We start from the raw sequence: 19,139 nt of genomic DNA on the forward strand, positions 1-19,139 counted from the left end.
TGTTACCTGTTATAGTTGTTTTTTAAAATAAAATTTGGTTATGATAAGTTAAGATAAGATAATGAGAAGAGGGTTGGCATTCAAATGCTTTAGCTCACTATGTCCAAAGCAAGCCCTGGGTGAGGCTCTGTTGCTGCCTTTGTCTCTACCGGATTCCTGGAAGTTGGAAATGGGTGAAGAAACAGGGGATGCAGTACAAACACAGAAGGTTATCTATACAGAGGTCATCTATACATCCATAAGCTCAAGGTCATCTACACAGAACAAACTTGGAAGATATAGGAAGAGTCAAAGCTTTCTTGATCCTGGCTGGGACACCTAGACCTACACCCCACTAAGACCCTCGGCTTCACTTCTAATCCACGTGTCAGTCTCTGCCACCTTGATTGACTTTTCTTTTAAGTTTCACCTTCACGGGGTTTACCTTTGCTAAATGAGATGTTTTAATGTACCCCAATGCTGCATTTCTCCTGTTCTCCCTCTCTATGATGATGCCACTCAAACTTTTCCATACAACAGCCGCTCTGCATCCTCCTAGCCTACTAGGGTGATGGTCCTAACTGGATGATGGGCTCCTCTCCCACTCATCAGAAAACATCCTATGCCATTTAATAAGCCTGACTTTTCCCATCTATGAATCAGAGAAGGATAACTAGAAAATCCCTCTTCAGGCTCATTACGGAAGGTGGAAATTATCCCTCCAAGTGGAAGAACTGAGTTGTGAATGATTTTCCTTTCCTATGGAGCTCCAGAGGAACATCCTATATGTCCCACAAATCTAAAAGAGGAAAAACTGGGCCGTTGTATTTTCTCTTTGGTACCATAAGCTTCCTTACAACACAAGTGAGTCCAACTTGTGAAAAGAGTCATCTCCATAACTGCTCTATTAACTACCTTATGTTTATTGAGCACTTTTGTTTTGTTTTGTTTTGTTTTTGAGACGGAGTTTCACTCTTGTCACCCAGGCTGGAGTACAATGGTGCAATCTTGGCTCACTGCAACCTCCACCTCCTGGGTTCAAGCGATTCTCCTGCCTCAGCCTCCCAAGTGTCTGGGATTACAGGTACCCACCACCACACCCACCTAATTTTTGTATTTTTAGTAGAGACGGGGTTTCACCATGCTGGTCAGGCTGGTCTTGAACTCCTGACCTCAGGTAATCCACCCACCTCAGCCTCCCAAAGTGCTAGGATTACAGGCAAGAGCCACCACACCCAGTCGATCACTTATGTTTTATCACATCTAATTTTCAGGGTCTAGTCCTCCCCTAGGCCCTATAAAATAGATTCTACTCATTCATTCAACAAGTATATATTGTACTCTTATTATGTGTCAGGACTATACTAAGTGCTGGAGATGTGAGAGTCAACAGAAAACAATGTTCCTGACTTCATGGAGCTTACAGTCTGGTGAGAAGACACATACAAAACAAACATAAAACTGAAATTCTCCCAAGCACTAAGATGGAGAGGCATCTGGTGCTGAGAATGGGCAGTCAAGCAAATAAGGAAATAAGGTTTGAGGCGAGCTCTAAGAAATAAGTAGAAGCTAACTAGACAACTAAAGAGTAGACAAATGAAACAGCTTGTGCCAAGGTCCTGGGGCTAGAGAGAGGTCAAAGTACATGCAAATCAAAGATCAGTGTGGCAGTGGTCAGGGAAGAAGGTGGTATCAATTCTATCCATGGTCTGCCTGATATCCTATACTCCAGAGCCAGAGTTCCTAACCATTTCAACCTCTCCTGTAGAGGTCTAGCCCAGTCACAGAAGCTGAAAGACCACAGCTCACGCGCAGTGAAGAGAAAACTTTAAAGACTTAGGTAGGGGTGTTGCGTGCGATTTTCCTAAGGAAGGCTTCCAGGAAACGAATGCAACCTTGAAGACTTGCAGGCATTGGCAGACAGGAGCTAGAAGACCTCCCCTAGATCCTTAACACGAAATGTAGGCTTGACGCAGAAGCCTCTCTTCTTACCCCAAAGCAGACAGGTGAGAGAAGTTTCGTGACAGGAGTAAGCGAACTACAACCCCGCCCCCGCCGTTCCTGCCCCACCACTGCGGCGGCGCGCGCCACGTTCCGGAAGCGGAAATGGACAAGAGCTCAGGGTAGGTTTCTCAAGATGGCGGCCTTCAAGGGTTTGGTGTCCGCCTATGGGGGGCTTCTCCGTGGGCTCCTAGCGGGCCCGGCAGCGACCAGCTGGTCTCGGCTTCCAGCTCGCGGGTTCAGGGAAGGTGAGTCATGCGTACCAGCAACCTCCTGAAGTTAAGAAGAGCGGCGGAGATTGCTTCCGCCAGCCCCGGTGCGCCCCTTCATCCCTTTCCTTCGTGCGATTCTGAAACTTAGGCGGTACCGGCTCCCCAGGCGTGCTTAAAAGCCCCTTCCAGACCCTGGTGCCTTATCTTGAGCTCCTGCCCCTTGTGAGTATCCTCACGAGACCGAGGAGGACGAAGAGAAAGCCTGCTTACTTAGCAGGAGCAGAAAAGAAACCTGTCCCAAGGTTCAGAAAAGTTTCGGAAACGGTTTTCTTGTTAATTCTCCCTTCTATATTCTCCGAATCGCAGTATCTTTTATTAAAGAGTCTCTGGATCACGAAGGAAGGCCATCTGGGTACCCTTCCCCGCCCCCCCCCCCCCCCCCCCCGAGCCTCCCTTTCCACTTTCTCTTCTCAAAATGCTGTGATCTGATGGCGGCTTTCTCTGCCCGGGCCGCTAGTCTCCCTGTGAAGGGGAGGCCAAAGTGGAAAGGCCATTGAATAGCTGAGACATAGGCAAATGCAGAATGGTAGTTCAGCTTTTCATTAATCTTAATCTGGGAAAGCGGCCTGAGTCGAGCATCAACTGAGAGCTTACTGAATGCCAAGTGCTATGCTTCAAGCTGTGAAGGAATTCTGGAGACAGAAAATACAGCCCTTTTTCTGAAAAGCTTAGGTTCTAATGAGATTATGTATATGCACACTCCAATAAATGCAAGTTAGCCTTTTACGTGATGAAGTACAGGGAGACTCAGTTACTGGAAACAGCAAACCCAGTTGAAAGTTTTCATAAAGAGGATGTGTCTTGAGCAGGCTCACAAAAGGATGGAATCTGGCGGAGAGTGAAACGGTCTTTTAGGACATAGCCTTCCTTTGTGTACTCCTGGAAGCAGGAAAGGATGAGTGATGTGCAAAAGAAGAGATGTGGGGTTTTTTGAGGATCTGGCATAGTATTGGGCAGCATATCCTTTAACGAAAGCTGAGAAGTATCCAGTGCCAAAGAGTGATCATTGTTGTCAGAGGGAGCAGAAAAGTCTAAAAAGAAGAGCCTAATGAAGGGGCCATTGGATTTGTCTCAGAGGAGGTCTGTTTGTAGCTTTCAAATAGCAATTTCAATAGAGTGGCAAACAAGGAATCCAGTTTGGAGAATTGAAGGAGATAGTTGATGAAGAAATGGAAATAGCAGGTATGTTTGAAGAATTCAGCCCGTAAGGGGAGTGTTTGCTAGAAAAAAAAGTCTGGATACTGCCTGGTTAATTTATCCATTAGTAGACCCATTAATAAAGACACTAAAGAAATCATGCAGATGATAGAAAGAATTTGGATGTCTCATCTGTTCCCATGCTGCAAAATAGGCATATTTCCATACCATTTTGGGGGAGTCTACCAAGTGTCAAACACTATTGGCTACAATTTGCATATTCTTTTGAAATTCAGAGTTGAGGCAGATTTTGCTATCCAGAAAAAAAAGGCAAGAGGAATCATTTTGTTTTAATAACAAATATTTGAAATTAGACTTAAAGAATTTTTTCAGTTGGAGAGTTTGTGAAATGATGGACTGTAACCCAGGTACAGTGGTACATATCTTTAATCCCAGCATTTTGGGAGGCCAAGGTGGGAGGATCACTTGGGCTCAGAAATTGGAGTCTAACCTGGGTGACATAGTGAGAACCCCTGCCTCTTTAAAAACACGAAAAATGGAGGGACTGTAAATCAAATGGGTCTCTGAAGTCCTTCATCTAAATGTTAGGTTGAATTAATGTGATTCTACATGAAGGCATTGCCATATTCTATATTCTTAAGACTCACCTGTCTTCAAAGCTTTTAAATGAAAACATTTTATTTTGCTATTCTATCCATTATTTGTAAGGCATAAAGTATTGTACATATAGTTAATTTTGACTAGTCTCAGCTGGTATATGTGACACTCAAACAATATTGTACACATAGAATTTAAAGTTGTGGGAAAGAAGCTGGGTCTCTTGCTGAAAATATTCAAGCATCTTTTCGAAGTATCAGATAATAATACATGATTTTAGTCAGCTTATGAGGACTGAGCACCAATTTTCCTGTCTATGAAAACTTTCAGTCTAAAGCAGTGATTTTCAACTGGGGGGGCAATTTTGTCCCCCAGGAACAATTGGCCATGTCTGCAGACATTTTTGGTTGTCACAACTGGTACTACTGGCATCTGGGGGGTAGAGGTGAGGGATGCTGCTAAACATAATCCACAAGTCAGTTCCCCACAACAAAGAACCTTCTGGCCCAAAAATGGCAGTCCTGCTGCTGTTGAGAAAGCCTGGTTTAAAGTTTGACCAGAGAGATACACAAAACCAAAAAAAGATTATTATGGAAAAAGCAAGACTGAAGGAGGACAAAAATAGAAATTGTGACTTTCTGTGCCTGCTTCAAATACTGTGCAAGGTTTTCCACATACATTTATTCAGTCTTCTCAAAAACACCTTAAAGGTGGATATTAACTGTCCTCATTTTTATAAATGAGGAAATGCAGTCCCAAGGGGTTTAATAGCTTGCCCAGCATCCAATAAGTGATGGAATTGGAAGTAGAGCCAGCCCTCTTCCCTCTCCACCAGTAACATCACCTTGGTATTCCATGGCAGGGCCTTCCTTGTTCCCTCCTTCCCTGAAAGCTCTTAGCAGTTAACTTGCCAAAGACCGTTTAGTGCCTTTATGGTTGGCACTGCCAGATTTAGCAAAGACTATGTTGGATCTCATTCCTCCCTTATCTCTCTCAGAGTCCTTGTGAAGGAAATGTATTAAAAAAAAAAAAATTATATAAATTGTCATGATCTATCAGCCACTTAGAAAAGGGTATATTGAATTGAGCAAAGGCCAAAGGGAATTTGCTTCATCTCTTTCAGTCAGTTAAGAAGGCCTTCTGGAAGACCTAACATTTCAGACAAGGATATGCCTGGTAGGTTGGGCAGTCCCATATAAAAGCTTTGAGAGAGGAGTGAGTTGACGTCTTTAAAGAATTCAGGGGACATAGTCCAGAGTAACCTGCTAACTCCTCATTCTGAAGCATAGGTCAGAGGAACGTTCCTTGAGGGGTCCAAGGGAAAGAAAGGGAGGTGATGAGGGAACCAGAAACTTCAATGGTAGAATTAAAGATGAACTGGAGGAAGCAGGGCTTGAGGCAGGAAGGTGTTTGCGAAAGGTGGTCAGTGGCCAGAAATGCAAGCACACATCCCAAACATGGTACTCCTCTCCCTGACCCTACATAAGACTATTAGGGCCACTGCCCAGCCATCAGTTACTCCAGTCTTTCCTACTCTGCTTGGGCCCTGGTTTCCACAGATCCTCTCCAAGAGGGACCTTGGTCTCTGGGCACTTCAGCAGTGCCCTGCACTCCTCATCCTTTTTCACTTCCTGTTTTACTAAGCAGTTGGGTCTTTACATGGTTGCAGTTCACTATGTCTGTTCATGTGGCCATCAAGGTTTTTTGCATTTTCCATGTTTGTTGTTGTTGTTTAAGAGACAGAGTCTTGCTGTGTTGCCCAGGCTGGCCTCTAACTCCTTAGCTCGGGTGATCCTCCTGAGTAGCTGAGACTATAGGTGTCACCCCCTCTCCTCCTTTTGCATTCACTGCAATCTCACCACAATGCCATTTGTTCCAGACTATTATAATTCAGTTATCTTGGACTCCATCCTAGGCAAGTATTTACTGAAGTACTCAAAGGACCTTTTTACGAGGCATGGACTTTATTACAGTCAAGTTCCCATACAGAGTTTAGTTCTTTTCCTCCTCTAGGGCAAAGACTGCGGCCCCTATTCTACTGTAACTCTCCACAGTAGGTAGAACGAAGCTGTACAGTCCACAAGTGCCCAGCAAATGTGTTGCCTCGTTTGGGACAGATTATTTCATGTGTATGAGAAGTGCTTATCTGGAAAGATTTTGGCCCTTAGTTCTAGTTTAGAAAACTGCTTCATCTCTTCGCTTAGCTTACTAGATACTGCCATATCTCAGAACACAAGGGTGATTCCATCTTTTTCTAAACAAGTTTTCTGTTAGTGCCTAAATCTCTCAGTCCAGCTTTTCTTAGCCACCCCCACTTCTCTTGAATAGGGAGGCAGCCAGGAACAAAATGGATCTCAGGTTTTGTTTGGTTTTGACACATTTTTGTATGCACGCTGTAAATCAATACTATTTTGATTCCTATCTCCTCTTTCCAGAGGCTTAAAATCTACTAAGGGCCTCCCTAGGCTCCAACAGGGCCTTCTCCCCCTGCACTAAGACACCACCCTGATCGATGTCAGTTCAACGTGAGTTCTCAGGTCATTCCTTCTGGTTTGACAAATTGTCTCTGTTAGATAAGCATCTGCCTATTGTTTTACCCACTGGCTTCTAGTAAGATGATTCGCTGGCTCAGGGTTGCTGTGTGGAGGGGGAGCTTGTGAACAGTGGAGCTTGCCATGGGCTTTGATCTGTTTTCCAGGGGCCAGTGGGATGACTTCAGGGTTTGGTACTTTGCCGGGAGTGATGTGTGTTTTGTTAGACTTGTTTACCTCATGGTTAGGACCCAAGTGCCTCCACCAAGCAGGGAACCACATGTTTATCCACTTGTGTTTCAGGGCATTGTTCTTCTGCTGACTCCAGTGGTACCAGAACGTGTCTCTCCTTTTGTCTCCTTTGGGGATTCTTGGAAACTTTCCCCCCTACTTGTTGCTCAGATTAGGTTGTCTCTCAACTTGGTTTTTGCAAATTTGCAGAGTTGCAGGGTGCCGGGAACCCTTACTGGACTGGGGATGTGCCGTCCTCCTACCTCCCTTCATTTCTCCCCATCCTCCATTTGTAGGTTGATTCTGCAGACTGACGTATTGCAGTGACCTTCCCTCTGCAGCTGTGCTGGCTTCCAGACTGAGGACCATGTTGAGTCTCACCCAAATCCCATTCTTGGGTTGGTCTGTGTTCCGTACAAGTAGATCTGTGTGTGGGGTGACGCATTTTCTTTTACATTGAAAAACCTAGGTTGTCTTTGAATTGATTAATAACTACAGTGTTCTCTAGAGAAAGCCTCAGGGCTTTTCTAGTCATTGTTATTCCTTTGTATGTCTGGCGTTGGACACTGAGAGGCTGTCAGGTTGGTTGTTTTGGAGCAGTGAGTATGAATGGGTTGCCCAGAAGACAAATAAGGGACAATTCCAAGCAGTCTGTGTCCAATTAGGTGTTGGTCACAGAGCTCAGTGATCACAGATGCTGCCATGGACCTCTGGTTGGGTTACAACTGCCTTTTTCCTTAGATGGTCCCTTCTCTTTTTATTGGTGTGTGTTTGTTCGAGATGGGGTCTCGCTCTGTCCCTCAGGCCGGAATGCAGTGGCATGATCATGGCTCACTGCAGCCTCAACCTCCTGGGCTCAAGCAGTCTTCCCACATCACCTTCCCAAGTAGCTGGGATTACAAGTGCATGCCACCATGCCTGGCTAGTTTTAGTAATTTTTGTAGGATTTTGCCACGTTGCGCAGGCTGGTCTCTTAACTCCTGAGCTCAAGTATTTCTTCCCACCTCAGTCTCCCAAAGTGCTGGGATTACAGGCATGAGCCACTGTACCCAGTCTGGCTTCTGTCTTTCTAAAGAAACTGTCAGCAAGGGAGTATCTCCAAGAACTATCTGATTATATTAGCCGAAATGTGGGCTATTGGCTCCGTTCTTCTTTGAATGATGGTTGAAGTTGTCATTCTGCATCTTGGTTAGGTAAGGTAGTAAGATAGGAAATGTATTTAGCCTGACAGATGTGTGCAACTGGTTGTCTTGCCTTCAGGTTCTCTTCTGACTGCCTCTCCTAAATAGGCAAAGCATGGAGGGCATCCCTCTCCGTTTGGAATGGCAATACTTGAAATTCTTCTTGGACCCAGTATCTTCATGCTCCTTATTCCTACCTGTCCATCAACCCTCTCCAGTATAGATGATAAAATGCAACCCTGCAGGGAGGAGAGGATTTCACTCACGACCCTCACGATGTGTTCTAGGAGTGAACTTGCCTTTTTGCTCATTCACTGGGTGCCACTGGAATAGTGTTAGTTCAGTGCTGTATCTTACATTGTTAATTCTTCAAAGCAGAAACCATTCTTATCTGATTCTCTTTGTGCAGGAACACACACTGCTTGGGTACTTTTGAAGGTCTTTTACATACCGCTACCCCACCCTCTTTTATTGCTAGCCACTGTAGGACAGGATCTGACCAATTCCTTTGGATAGAACCAAGATAAATCTTTGCATAGAAAGGCAAAAACAGTGTGGAACTCCTTAATCCCGTACCAGAGAGGTGATGCTACCTGGGCATCCTGGGCTTGCCCCCACCCCGCCTCAAGGGCATAGAGCCTTGGCACTAGTGGGGTGAACCCTGCGTGCTTTCTGTTCCAGGTGGAGACCATGAGAGAGTACAGACGGAAGGCTGCTTTTTTCCAAATGTGTAGAATTTGAGCTGTTATTTGAAACTCTCTGTTCCTTATTAAATGGCTGACCTAATTTTTCCCCCTTTATCTCTGTAGTGGTGGAGATCCAAGAAGGGAAGACAACTATAGTAAGTATCATTGAGTTGGCCATGTATAACCTCTTTAACACTTGCAGCTGCCTGGCCGCTCCTCTGAGGGAGGGAGGGGCCCAAACTGGACGCCCAGCTCCAGGATCAGCTCCCTCAGTGACCATAAATCCCACAGTCTACTATTTTTCAAGCTGTGCGCTATAGTGTGGTTAATCAGGAACGGTTGCTATGCCTGGGCTGAGGTATCTGCTCTTTGATTAAAGTGGCCTTTTGTATAGCAAGGTCTCAGAGGCCTTTGCTGATAAGCTCTTTGGCGGGTGATGAATCAGTTTCCCGATGGGGAAACTAAGGCATTATTGCACGCCTAGAGAGCCAAAGTAAGTTGACCCAGAGCCAAGAGCCTGGACCTCAGTTCCTTTCTTTTCTGCCTAGAATGACTAAACTACTCCTTAAATGATGCATTTAAAAAGTGACATTCTCCCGGCCCTGGCCTTACTAGCTGGCGCCCTGGCTTGTCTGTTGGTAAGAAAGTTGGAACAATTCTTCATCTACGCACTCCCCCCTTTCGTTCCCTGGGCCCATCCCACCTCCCTTCCTTGGGGAGTCATGGGGCCTAGATTATCCTATAATCCTTAAAAGACAACAACGTTGTTTTCACATGGCCTTCTATGCCTCCAAGAAATCCTCAGCGACTCCACAGAGCTCCCAGAGGCCTCTGTAACTTCCATGTCAACCAGAGATTTAACCCTTTAGGTAGCCAGCCAAGCTCAGTCCTTCCCAAGGCAGTCTTATTCCCAGGACAAGTCCATTAGGTTTCCCCCTAGAATGCTCCCTCTGCCTTTCCACTACTTAGCCTCAAAACAGTTCTTTTTAGGGGACCGCCCCAGTCCCCTTAGGGTACCTTTTAGGCTTCTTGATTCAAAGCCAAAACAAGCATTCACTCTATAAACTCCACACTGGAGGAAAGAAATACATCTGACTTTTGAGTATAAAGAGCATTTTTCATGTGGGTCATGAGTCTGCTGTTTGTAGAATAGATGTGGAGGCATTGTGGCCTATGAGAGCCCTCAGGGGAGGGAAGAGCCCATCCATGCCTTTAGCAGCATGGCCATGGCTGACTGGGTATTATTCTCTCCCCTATGAAATAAGATCAGACACCTACCTCACTAGATTCTGGAGGTTAAGTGAACTAATATATGTGAACCATTCTTAGCACTGAGCTACACATATAATGGGGAGTCAATAAATGTTAATTCTCCCCACCCCCGAACCCCTGACCCACTGCAACCCGCCTCCCAAGGCCTACCATGTACTTGGGAATTTTCTGTAACATCTCAGTTTCTGGCATAGTTGTGATTGCCGTGGCAGAAGGAGGGTAGCTGTGCCCTGCACAGCCAAGTAGTACTTCCAGCCCCTTTCCCCTGTGCCACTTCTCCCCCAAGAGACAGTGTTGCTTCCCTCCCAAAGCCTCTCAGACCCATCCCAGCCTCACTCTCATAACCCATGGCCTCAGTCATCAAGGCTCTCTAAACTCCCCTCTTGCAACTGGAGCTAATTCCCAGATCGTTGGTTTATTGCGCTTAGTAATTCCAAAACTGTATCACAGGATACAGCAGCAATAGGGAGGTCATTTCACACTTGGCCTCGGCATGGTTTAAAGGTGGCATCCAAAATGATAAAAGCAAGGAGCATGACAGGGAAATGTATCCTCCCATCTGTATCGTGTTAGGTTTTCCTTTCTTTTGTAAGAGAGAAGGAGTGCCTGCATATCTGCTTATATGGCACAACCCGGGTTTTTTCAGCCTTGCTATTCCTGGCATTTGGGGCTGAGTAATTCCTGGTTGTGAGGGCTGTCCTCTGCAGTGGAGGATGGTTAGAACATCCCTGCTAGATGCCAGTAGCACTCCCTCCCCCGGACATGACAATCAAAAATGTCTCCAGACATTGCCAGATGTCCCCTGGGAAGCAAAATCACCTCTGGTTGAGACCCACTGGCATAGCCTTAGCTCTGTAAGATAAAGCTGGGAACTGCAGTTTCCCCCTAGGAGGACATGTGGGATGGAAGGGATGCTTTCTTTGGACTCTATATCCCTGTGCCACTTGAAACTTTTTACCATGTGCATGTATAACTTTCCCCCAAAAGCCAGGGAGGGAAAAAAGTATAGTGTTCTGGTGCCTTTGTTTTTTCTTTTGAGGAAGGAAAGGTAGCATTCAATTGATACAGCAAATCCCTCCCTCCCTCTTGCCACTGGTATTAAGTTCAGATGGTTTCCATTACCCCTGTAAGCCACCAAACCACATCCCTGTAGCTATCTCAAGGCCTAGCATACAGCAACTACAGAGTAAACACCACAGTTCAGGCAGAGAAACCTCTTAGCTACTCCCACAAGAACCCCCAAGGTAAACTTACACCAGCATTCCCATCATTTTGGGGTTTGTGCAAAGATAATGTGGCTCCACGCAGGCCCTGTCTCTCACACTGGCTCTCCTTCTCTGTCTCCTAGATTGAAGGCCGTCTCACAGCGACTCCCAAGGGCAGTCCAAATCCTCCTAACCCCTCTGGCCAGTGCCCCATCTGCCGTTGGAACCTGAAGCACAAGTATAACTATGACGTGAGTCTGGGTACAGAGACACTCAGTTCTGTGTGTTGTGAAGCTCTCAGATTCCCTGGTTAACTGGAGCAGTGTCCCCCCGTTTTAGCTACTGCTGCATTTCATGGAACCACCAGAGATGGGAGCATTTTGTCCAGTTGTTCTCGACCCTGGCTGCGCATTAGAATCACCTGGGGAGCTTTAAAAAATAGTGTGATGCATGGGCTCTTCCAGGTCCTCCCAAGCCACTTCGTAGATGTAGTCTCATTCACTGCAGCTCTCCCTCTGAAGAAGACCCATCACCATCTTCAGTAGCCTGGGAGACTGAGGTCACGGTGCAGAATCAGCCTCGGGGGGTGGGGCCTGAGCATTTTTTCAGTGCTCTCCCGTGGCTCTAATGAGCAGCCAGGGTTGAGAGCCACTGATTGAGTTTGTGGTCTGGTTGTGCCTCAGACCACTAGGGCCCTTAACTCAGTTCACAGGGGTTGTCCTCTTGTGGGATAGAATCATGATCTGGGTTTGGCTCTCCTCTTTTATGATGAAGGTGTATTTGAACAGACTTGGTTCTCACTGTGATCTGGGAACACATTACCCTGTCGTTCTGTATTGGAGCTATAAAGATACCTGATTGCTCAAGCTCTTCTAGTGCAGTCGTTTCCAGGGAAAGAAGAAAGTAGTGAATAATAACAACAGGTAACATTGAGTGCATACTGTGTCAGGCACTGAGTAACTACCTGTTTTAGTTCACTTAGTTTTCACAATAACCCTATGAAGTAGGTACTAGTTTCATCCTCATTTTACAGATGAGGAAATTTGAGGCATGGAGAAGCCAGTGAACTTGCCTCAGATCCCCCAGCTGGTATCAGAACTGGGATACAAACTCCAGGGACAAAAGCCCAGGCAGAGCCTGTGCTCCTAATGACTACACTACCTCCTCCCCAGAGATGGGGAGGGCGTGGGACTAAGGACACAGCCCTGGAGAAATCCTTACTTGTTCTTCAGAGCTCTCACTGGTAACATGAAGCACCCTATTTTTGGGTTTCAGGTGATTCAGTCTCTGGGCCAGTTTGACCTGTAAGTTGTCCCTATGCCCCTTTGTGGAATAGGATGACTAAAGGCAGAGATCCTGGTCGGGTGATAAGAGCAGGAGAAGCCACATGCCAGTGGGATCTGAACAGAGTGACCCAACTAATCTCGTGGACTGGAAGCCTTGGCTTGAGGCCACCCTGAGGGATGGGGGGGTTCTTTCTGTCCTGGGGCCCTTCTCCTGATGGCCGCCTGGAGTAACAGAAAGCAAGCACACAGGCAAGGGGCAATGTTTCCAGCTGCTCACCATGCAGAAGTTAGTGGGGTTGTGGGCATCCTTGGAACCTCAGCTGCTGATAGGAAAGCAAACCCCACACCCGCCCAGCCACCGTAGGGCACTCTTCCTACCAGCTTTTTCCAGGAAACATACTTGGCTGTCTCCAGCAGAAGAAATCGAATCCCGTCTGAGGTAAAGGCTAAAGTTGTTTTTCCTTTTACCCCTTTCCACTCAGAGCACCATTAGCCTGAGCTGCACAAAGCTGTTAGCTTGCTTGGCAGCCTACGGTGGATGGCTGGGGCCTCCAGCCCAGTTGATTAGCCCTGGATTAATCCAATCCAAATTCTTTTCATCAGATTCTGAAAAGTACAGGGGTGGGAATTGAAGGCCTAGGTCCCTCAGGAACTGTCCAGTGATTAAAACAAATCTGCAGTTATGCAGCAAGGCGCCTGCCAGGGCAGCAAGTTGGTTTGTGGAACTTGACTGCTAAGATTGGCATGCCAGGCACTTGCAGGGAGGGGAATGGTGAGTTTTCTTTAACCCCTTAAGCCATTCTATGAGAATGGGGTCTTGCTATGTTGCTCAGGCTGGTCTCGAACTCCTGAGCTCAAGCAGTCTGGGAATCGTAACCTTTTAGACCTGGCAGGGAGGTGGTCCCTTTTCTTGATTCTGGCTCTGTGTATCTGTTCCTTTGACAGATCCAAGCAGCCTGGTGAGCATGTGATGGTCTGAAGGAAGCCCAAGAATCCATTCAGATCTGGTTACAGGGGGCCTAGATCATGTGAGATTAAACTTCACAACCCTGGTTCCATCCTCCTTGGCTTTTATGCCTTCCTAGCACTTCAGAGGGAACGGCAAGAGGTGGAGGGGCTGTTTGCATATACTCTGGCTTGTGGTATATAGACCTTAAGGTCTAAAATGTTACAAGTTTTCCTCTTGTGTGGAAACATATGGCAGCCTCCTAACCCCACCTGAGCAGACATTTTATCCAAGAAAGATGCTTCAGGTTCATAAAAGATTGGTGACACTTCTTGAAAAGTTTCTGTTCTCTAACCTAGTCTATCAGAAGATCTCACGAGGCTAGGTGTAGGGGTGCAATCCCAGAACTCTGGGAGGCCGAGGCGGGCAGATTGTTTGAGCCCAGAAGTTCGAGACCAGCCTGGGCAACATAGGGAGACCCCATCTCTACAAAAATTAGCCAGGCGTGGTGGCACGCACCTGTAGTCCCAGCTCCTCAGGAGGCTGAGGTGGGAGGACCCTTGAGCAAGAGATTGGGAGGCAGAGATTGCAGTGACCCAAGATTACACCACTGTACTCCAGCCTGGGCAACAGAGTGAGCCCTTGCCTAAAAAAAAAAAAAACTCATAGAGAAGCTGGGAGCTTTTGGGGTTGGTAATGGGGTACAGAAAATCTTACTGAGTTGGGATTAACTTTTGTTGCGTGAAGGTAGCAGACCAGTGTGCAAAGCTCTGTGTGGAGGAAGTGATCTCAGCCAGGTTCCCAGGAGACATCAGCCTCCCCTATAGACCATGAAGCCCTAGCTTCCCAGCATCAAAAGCAAGCCCAGCTGACCCTCATCCCCTATTTTCGGTTTCCACTAGGATGTTCTGCTGCTTAGCCAGTTCATCCGGCCTCATGGAGGCATGCTGCCACGAAAGATCACAGGCCTATGCCAGGAAGAACACCGCAAGATTGAGGAGTGTGTGAAGATGGCCCACCGAGCAGGTAGAAGGTCCTGGGGACCAAGAGGGGCAGAGGGCCGCAGGCGCTCTCTCCCTACCCGGCTGCCCCATGTTTCAGCCCCTCCTGGAAGAAAAGAGGATATCCAGAGTGTTAATTATACTCCCCATCCAATGCCAACCTCCCCACTCCCTTGGGCTTTCCCTCTGGCCCCCTCAGAGCTGCAGAGGGAGCTGCAAAGACTATCCCATCTTCCCCCCACTCAGGTCTATTACCAAATCACAGGCCTCGGCTTCCTGAAGGAGTTGTTCCGAAAAGCAAACCTCAACTCAACCGGTAAGCAAGCCTGGGTGTGAACAACCTGAGCGTTCTGCAGGCCCTTAGCCCTCACTGGCTTCTACTGGGGAAGCTACTTGCCGGAAATCATCCCACAGCTCAGGAAAGCTATGCACCTTGGCTGTCTGTTCCATTCCCTGCCAGTTTGAGCATCCACCCCCATCAGTCCACCCCTGCTGCAGTCTTTGCTTCTTCTGTTGCCTTCTTTGCCTCAGCCTCTTTCCTCTGCTTCTTCTTTTGCCTCAGCCTCTTTCCTCCCCTGTAGCGCCCTTAGCAAAGGGGCAAGGAGGGTAAAGGCCTGCTGATTGGGCATTAGAATGTGCTAATCCCCCATTTATGACATCACACTGGGTTGCTATGGGGATGTTAGTACTACTACAAACTTTCAGTATCCCAGCTCTCTCCAGTGCTGGGGTTATTAGAGGACAGAAGGCCTTAGAAATGGGAGGGCCTTCTGGGTTAGTGCCACTGAATAAAGCTGTGCAGGTCGCACACTGGACAACTTCAGGGTAATATCCATGTGGACTAGGTCACAAATAGTGCTCCCCAGAGTTGTACAGTTAACAACCTACACAGCGCCATGTGGCAGCCTAGGAGGCCCTGAGTTCATATAGAGAAGGAGAGGATGGCCCCCAGCCCCTGGAATCACTCTGTCTGCCTTTTAGTCTAAGCAGGACCCTGTAGAGTGGGGGCAGATTCTTGTCTGACATTCAAGCAGCTGTCCCATTGCAAGTTCCCTTCTTCCCTCCTCTCTGGCATCAGCACACTTACATAGTCTTAGATCTCTAGTATCCTCTTGTTGAGAGTAGAGCCAGGTCTGTAGAATTGATTTGAGGGGGTTCTTCTCCCCTGCAAATGGCCCTTTCCTCCTGTCCAGCTGGTGGTTCCCAGACTGGAGTGAGGAACATATTAGGTGGGTGCAAAAGTAATTGCAGTGTTTGTCCTTTTTTTTTTTTTTTTTTTTTTTTTTTTTGAGACGGAGTCTCGCTCTGTCGCCCAGGCTGGAGTGCAGTGGCCAGATCTCAGCTCACTGCAAGCTCCGCCTCCCGGGTTTACGCCATTCTCCTGCCTCAGCCTCCCAAGTAGCTGGGACTACAGGCGCCCGCCACCTCGCCCGGCTAGTTTTTTGTACTTTTTAGTAGAGACGGGGTTTCACCGTATTAGCCAGGATGGTCTCGATCTCCTGACCTCGTGATCCGCCCGTCTCGGCCTCCCAAAGTGCTGGGATTACAGGCTTGAGCCACCGCGCCTAGCCTGTTTGTCCTTTTTTTAATGGAATTGCTCTCTGTAAGGTATCAAAGATGACTGACACAAAGCAAACGCCTCAGCCCCCAGCAAATCTAGGCTGATCCCCACCAGAACGCAGGCATGGAGGGTAAGGGGCTGCAGGGGTTGTGGGATGTGGGAATGCAGGGCTTCTTCCTGGTACCCTGCCTCTCTGTCCCTGGAGGCTAAGTCAGAGCTGGACCTTTACCAACACCATGCCAGCACCCTGGCTGTGTGCCCATCTCTACCTGCACCCCCCACATTGCTAGCTCAGCCATCTGCCAGCAGCTCTTGGAGAGCAGGACATGCTAACCTCTTCCTATGTCTCCTAACTGTGCTATGGACCATTTGGGGGTTGAGCCCACCCCCTCTGGCTTTTTAAGAGACAGCAGCAGGCCTGAGGACACAATCCATCCTGCCTCAGGCCTTTGAAGCTAGGCCAGGCACCCTCCCATACATCCGGCATCCTTTAACGTGACACAGGATTGATGATGTGTGGGGGCTTGTTGGTTGCAAAAGGCCACCCTGAGCGGGAGGGGGAGTTCAGGCTACGAAGGAAATGGATTCCCTTGCAGGGGAGTCTCATTTAATGCTGCCATGCATGGGCCCAGGCTCTGCTGGGGCCTGGTGGAGCCATACTTTGTCCCTCCTCCTGCTACCCCTTCAGGAGAGGTAGGAAGGGGCTGGTTTAGGAAAGAGACTTGGTTCTTGCTAGGGTTGAGGTGTTCCCAAAGAGCTAGCTGGAGGCCATCCAGCCCACCCCCTGCCGGCTGGCTGCTCCATGTGGCACAGGCATCAGACCCAAGGCCAGCTAAAGCCCAGCTTGCCTCTCCAAGGCATGGGAGAAAGAACAGCTTTAGGGCAGTAGCTCTGGAGAGCCTTTTCAGCTTATCCTCTGCATCCCTAAATCTCAATGAGCACCCCTTTTGGGGAGCCTGCTCCCATACCCCATCTCTTCATGTACCCCTCTGAAGCCTGGGAGAGGCCAGCAAAGGGGCCATCCCTGGTGCCCTCCCTTTACCTTACTCTTCCATCACCCAGCACCACCGACCATAGAAAAAGCAGTCTCCTCACACCTGTAATCCCAGCACTTTGGGAGGCCAAGGCGGGTGCATCACTTGAGGTCAGGAGTTCAAGACCAGCCTGGCCAACAAGGTGAAACCACGTCTCTACTAAAAATACAAAAATTAGCCAGGCGTTGTGGCGGGCGCCTGTAATCCAAGCTACTCCGGAGGCTGAGGCAGGGGAATCGCTTAAACCCAGGAGGCGGAAGTTGCAGTGAGCCGAGATCACGCCGCTGCACTCCAGCTTGGGCGACAGAGCGAGACTTTGTCTCAAGAAAAAAAAAAAAGCAGTCCCTGTAGCTAGCCTCCTTCACAGTCATCACCCTGGCCAGGGCAGTGACAGTTCCGGGAGATACACGGAAGGCCCTCCCCTCCCTGCCCAGCACACACTTGGAGTGCAGGTCAGCACCTCCCGCAGCTTCCCCTCAACACAGGGCTGGCAAGGTCCAGCAGAGCTCAGTTGAACTGCATAAATCAGCAATCATTTTTTCACTTCTTTTATCTAAGAGTTTTTAGCTAAGGTTATTGATTTTTTTAATAAAAAAACTTTTTCTTTGACGGTCTCTAGAGACAGCTGGGTTGAGCCCCAACCTAGAATGGAGGCAAGGGAGGATTCCTGGTGTTTGTCATGGCTGAGCTTTCAGAATGAAGGATGGGCCTTTCTGGACAGGATCCAAGTTTTATTCTGGACAGAGTAAAACCCAATCCCAGCCGGCATGAGCCACTTTTCTGGGAACTATCAGGGCCCTGATCATCCCCAAAGGAGGCCAAAGGTCCATGGGCTGCAGCCATCTTTCCCCACCCCCCTCCTACTTAAAGGAACCTTCCTAGGCTAGAGCCACGCCCACGGGCCCTTACCCCTTGATTCTCATCACAGGTTGGGTGAGGGGCAGGGGTCTTACACCGGTTATGGTACCCTGGGGAGTTCCCTGAAGGCTGGGGTAGCTGAGTGAGCCAAATGGAGAAGAGTAGTGGGTTCCTCCAGGCCCTTACATCAGCTCTTCTCACCCCATGGTTGAGGCCAGAGAGGAATGATCTGCTCTTCAGGCAGCCTCTTTTACGCCTTTTCCTCAGCAAACACACACCAGCATTGACAGTTATAAAGATCAAGGGGGCCGGGCACGGTAGCTCACGCCTGTAATCCCAGCACGTTGGGAGGCCGAGGCAGGCTGATCACGAGGTCAGGAGATCGAGAGCATCCTGGCCTACATGGCAAAACCCCATCTCTACTAAAAATACAAAATTAGCTGGGTGTGGTGGTGGGCACCTGTAATTCCAGCTACTCAGGAGACTGAGGCAGGAGAATGGCTTGAACCCGGGAAGTGGAGGTTGCAGTGAGCCAAGATCACGCCACTGCACTCCAGCCTGGTGACAGAGCAAGGCTCTGTCTCAAAAAAAAGATCAAGGGAGCTTGTGGCCCTGGGCTGCCTGACCCTGGCCACACAGGCTTGCGGCAGCAAGAGCCCAGCCCATCTGTTTAGAGGACGCTCAGCAGTTACTCCCAGGAAAATCCCTGCACTTCAGGAAAGGGAAACTGGTGAAAGGATTTGCTTGCCCAATCATGGCCTGGCCTGAGGAGGCAGTGCTCCACACTCCCAATTCCAGCTTGGGCCCCAGCCCTCACAGGCACCTCTTTGTTCTCCCTCCACAGGTACCTGACGCGCTGGGCTCCTGGCTCCGTCAAGCCCATCTACAAGAAAGGCCCCCGCTGGAACAAGGTGTGCATGCCCGTGGGGTCACCCCTCCTGAGGGACAATGTCTGCTACTCAAGAACACCTTGGAAGCTGTATCACTGACAGAGAGCAGGGCTTCCAGAGTTCCTCCTGCACCTGTGCTGGGGAGTAAGAGGCACACTCATAAGCCCTCGGCCACAACTATACTCCAGACCATGATGGCCTGGCCCCTTCGACATGGATGGACAGGGGACAGTGGGACTAACTTCAGTACCCTTGGCCTGCGCAGTAGCAATGCTGGGAGCTAAAGGCAGGCAGGGCAGTTGGGTCCCTTGCCAGGTGCTGTGGGGCTTGGGCCATGCTCAGTGCTGGGGACAGGAGTTTTTCCCAATACAATGTCATAAACATTGAGTTGTGGGCTCGTGGGCTTACCCACTGGGTGTGTGCTCACTGCCTGGGAAGTGCAGGGGGTTC

The 19,139-nt window shown here is 48.6% G+C and overlaps 1 protein-coding gene across 2 annotated transcripts; it reads left to right on the top strand.

The window, feature by feature from the left end:
* The first annotated feature begins 2,085 nt into the window (after positions 1 to 2,085).
* On the top strand, positions 2,086 to 19,076 carry LOC105489558 (mitochondrial ribosomal protein S18A). 2 transcript variants are annotated; one of them, XM_011754423.3, is made up of 6 exons: positions 2,086 to 2,228; positions 8,760 to 8,791; positions 11,257 to 11,364; positions 14,248 to 14,371; positions 14,593 to 14,662; positions 18,644 to 19,076. In XM_011754423.3, the coding sequence occupies exons 1-6, from the start codon at positions 2,117 to 2,119 to the stop codon at positions 18,786 to 18,788; spliced, it is 591 nt and encodes a 196-aa protein (XP_011752725.2). In that variant the 5' UTR covers positions 2,086 to 2,116; the 3' UTR covers positions 18,789 to 19,076. The 2 variants fall into 2 exon arrangements, with proteins under 2 accessions (XP_011752725.2, XP_070953095.1); XM_071096994.1 differs by lacking the exon at positions 14,593 to 14,662.
* Positions 19,077 to 19,139: the final 63 nt, after the last annotated feature.

This window comes from Macaca nemestrina, chromosome 5 (assembly GCF_043159975.1).
Source record: "Macaca nemestrina isolate mMacNem1 chromosome 5, mMacNem.hap1, whole genome shotgun sequence".
Classification (NCBI taxonomy): Eukaryota; Metazoa; Chordata; class Mammalia; order Primates; family Cercopithecidae; genus Macaca; species Macaca nemestrina.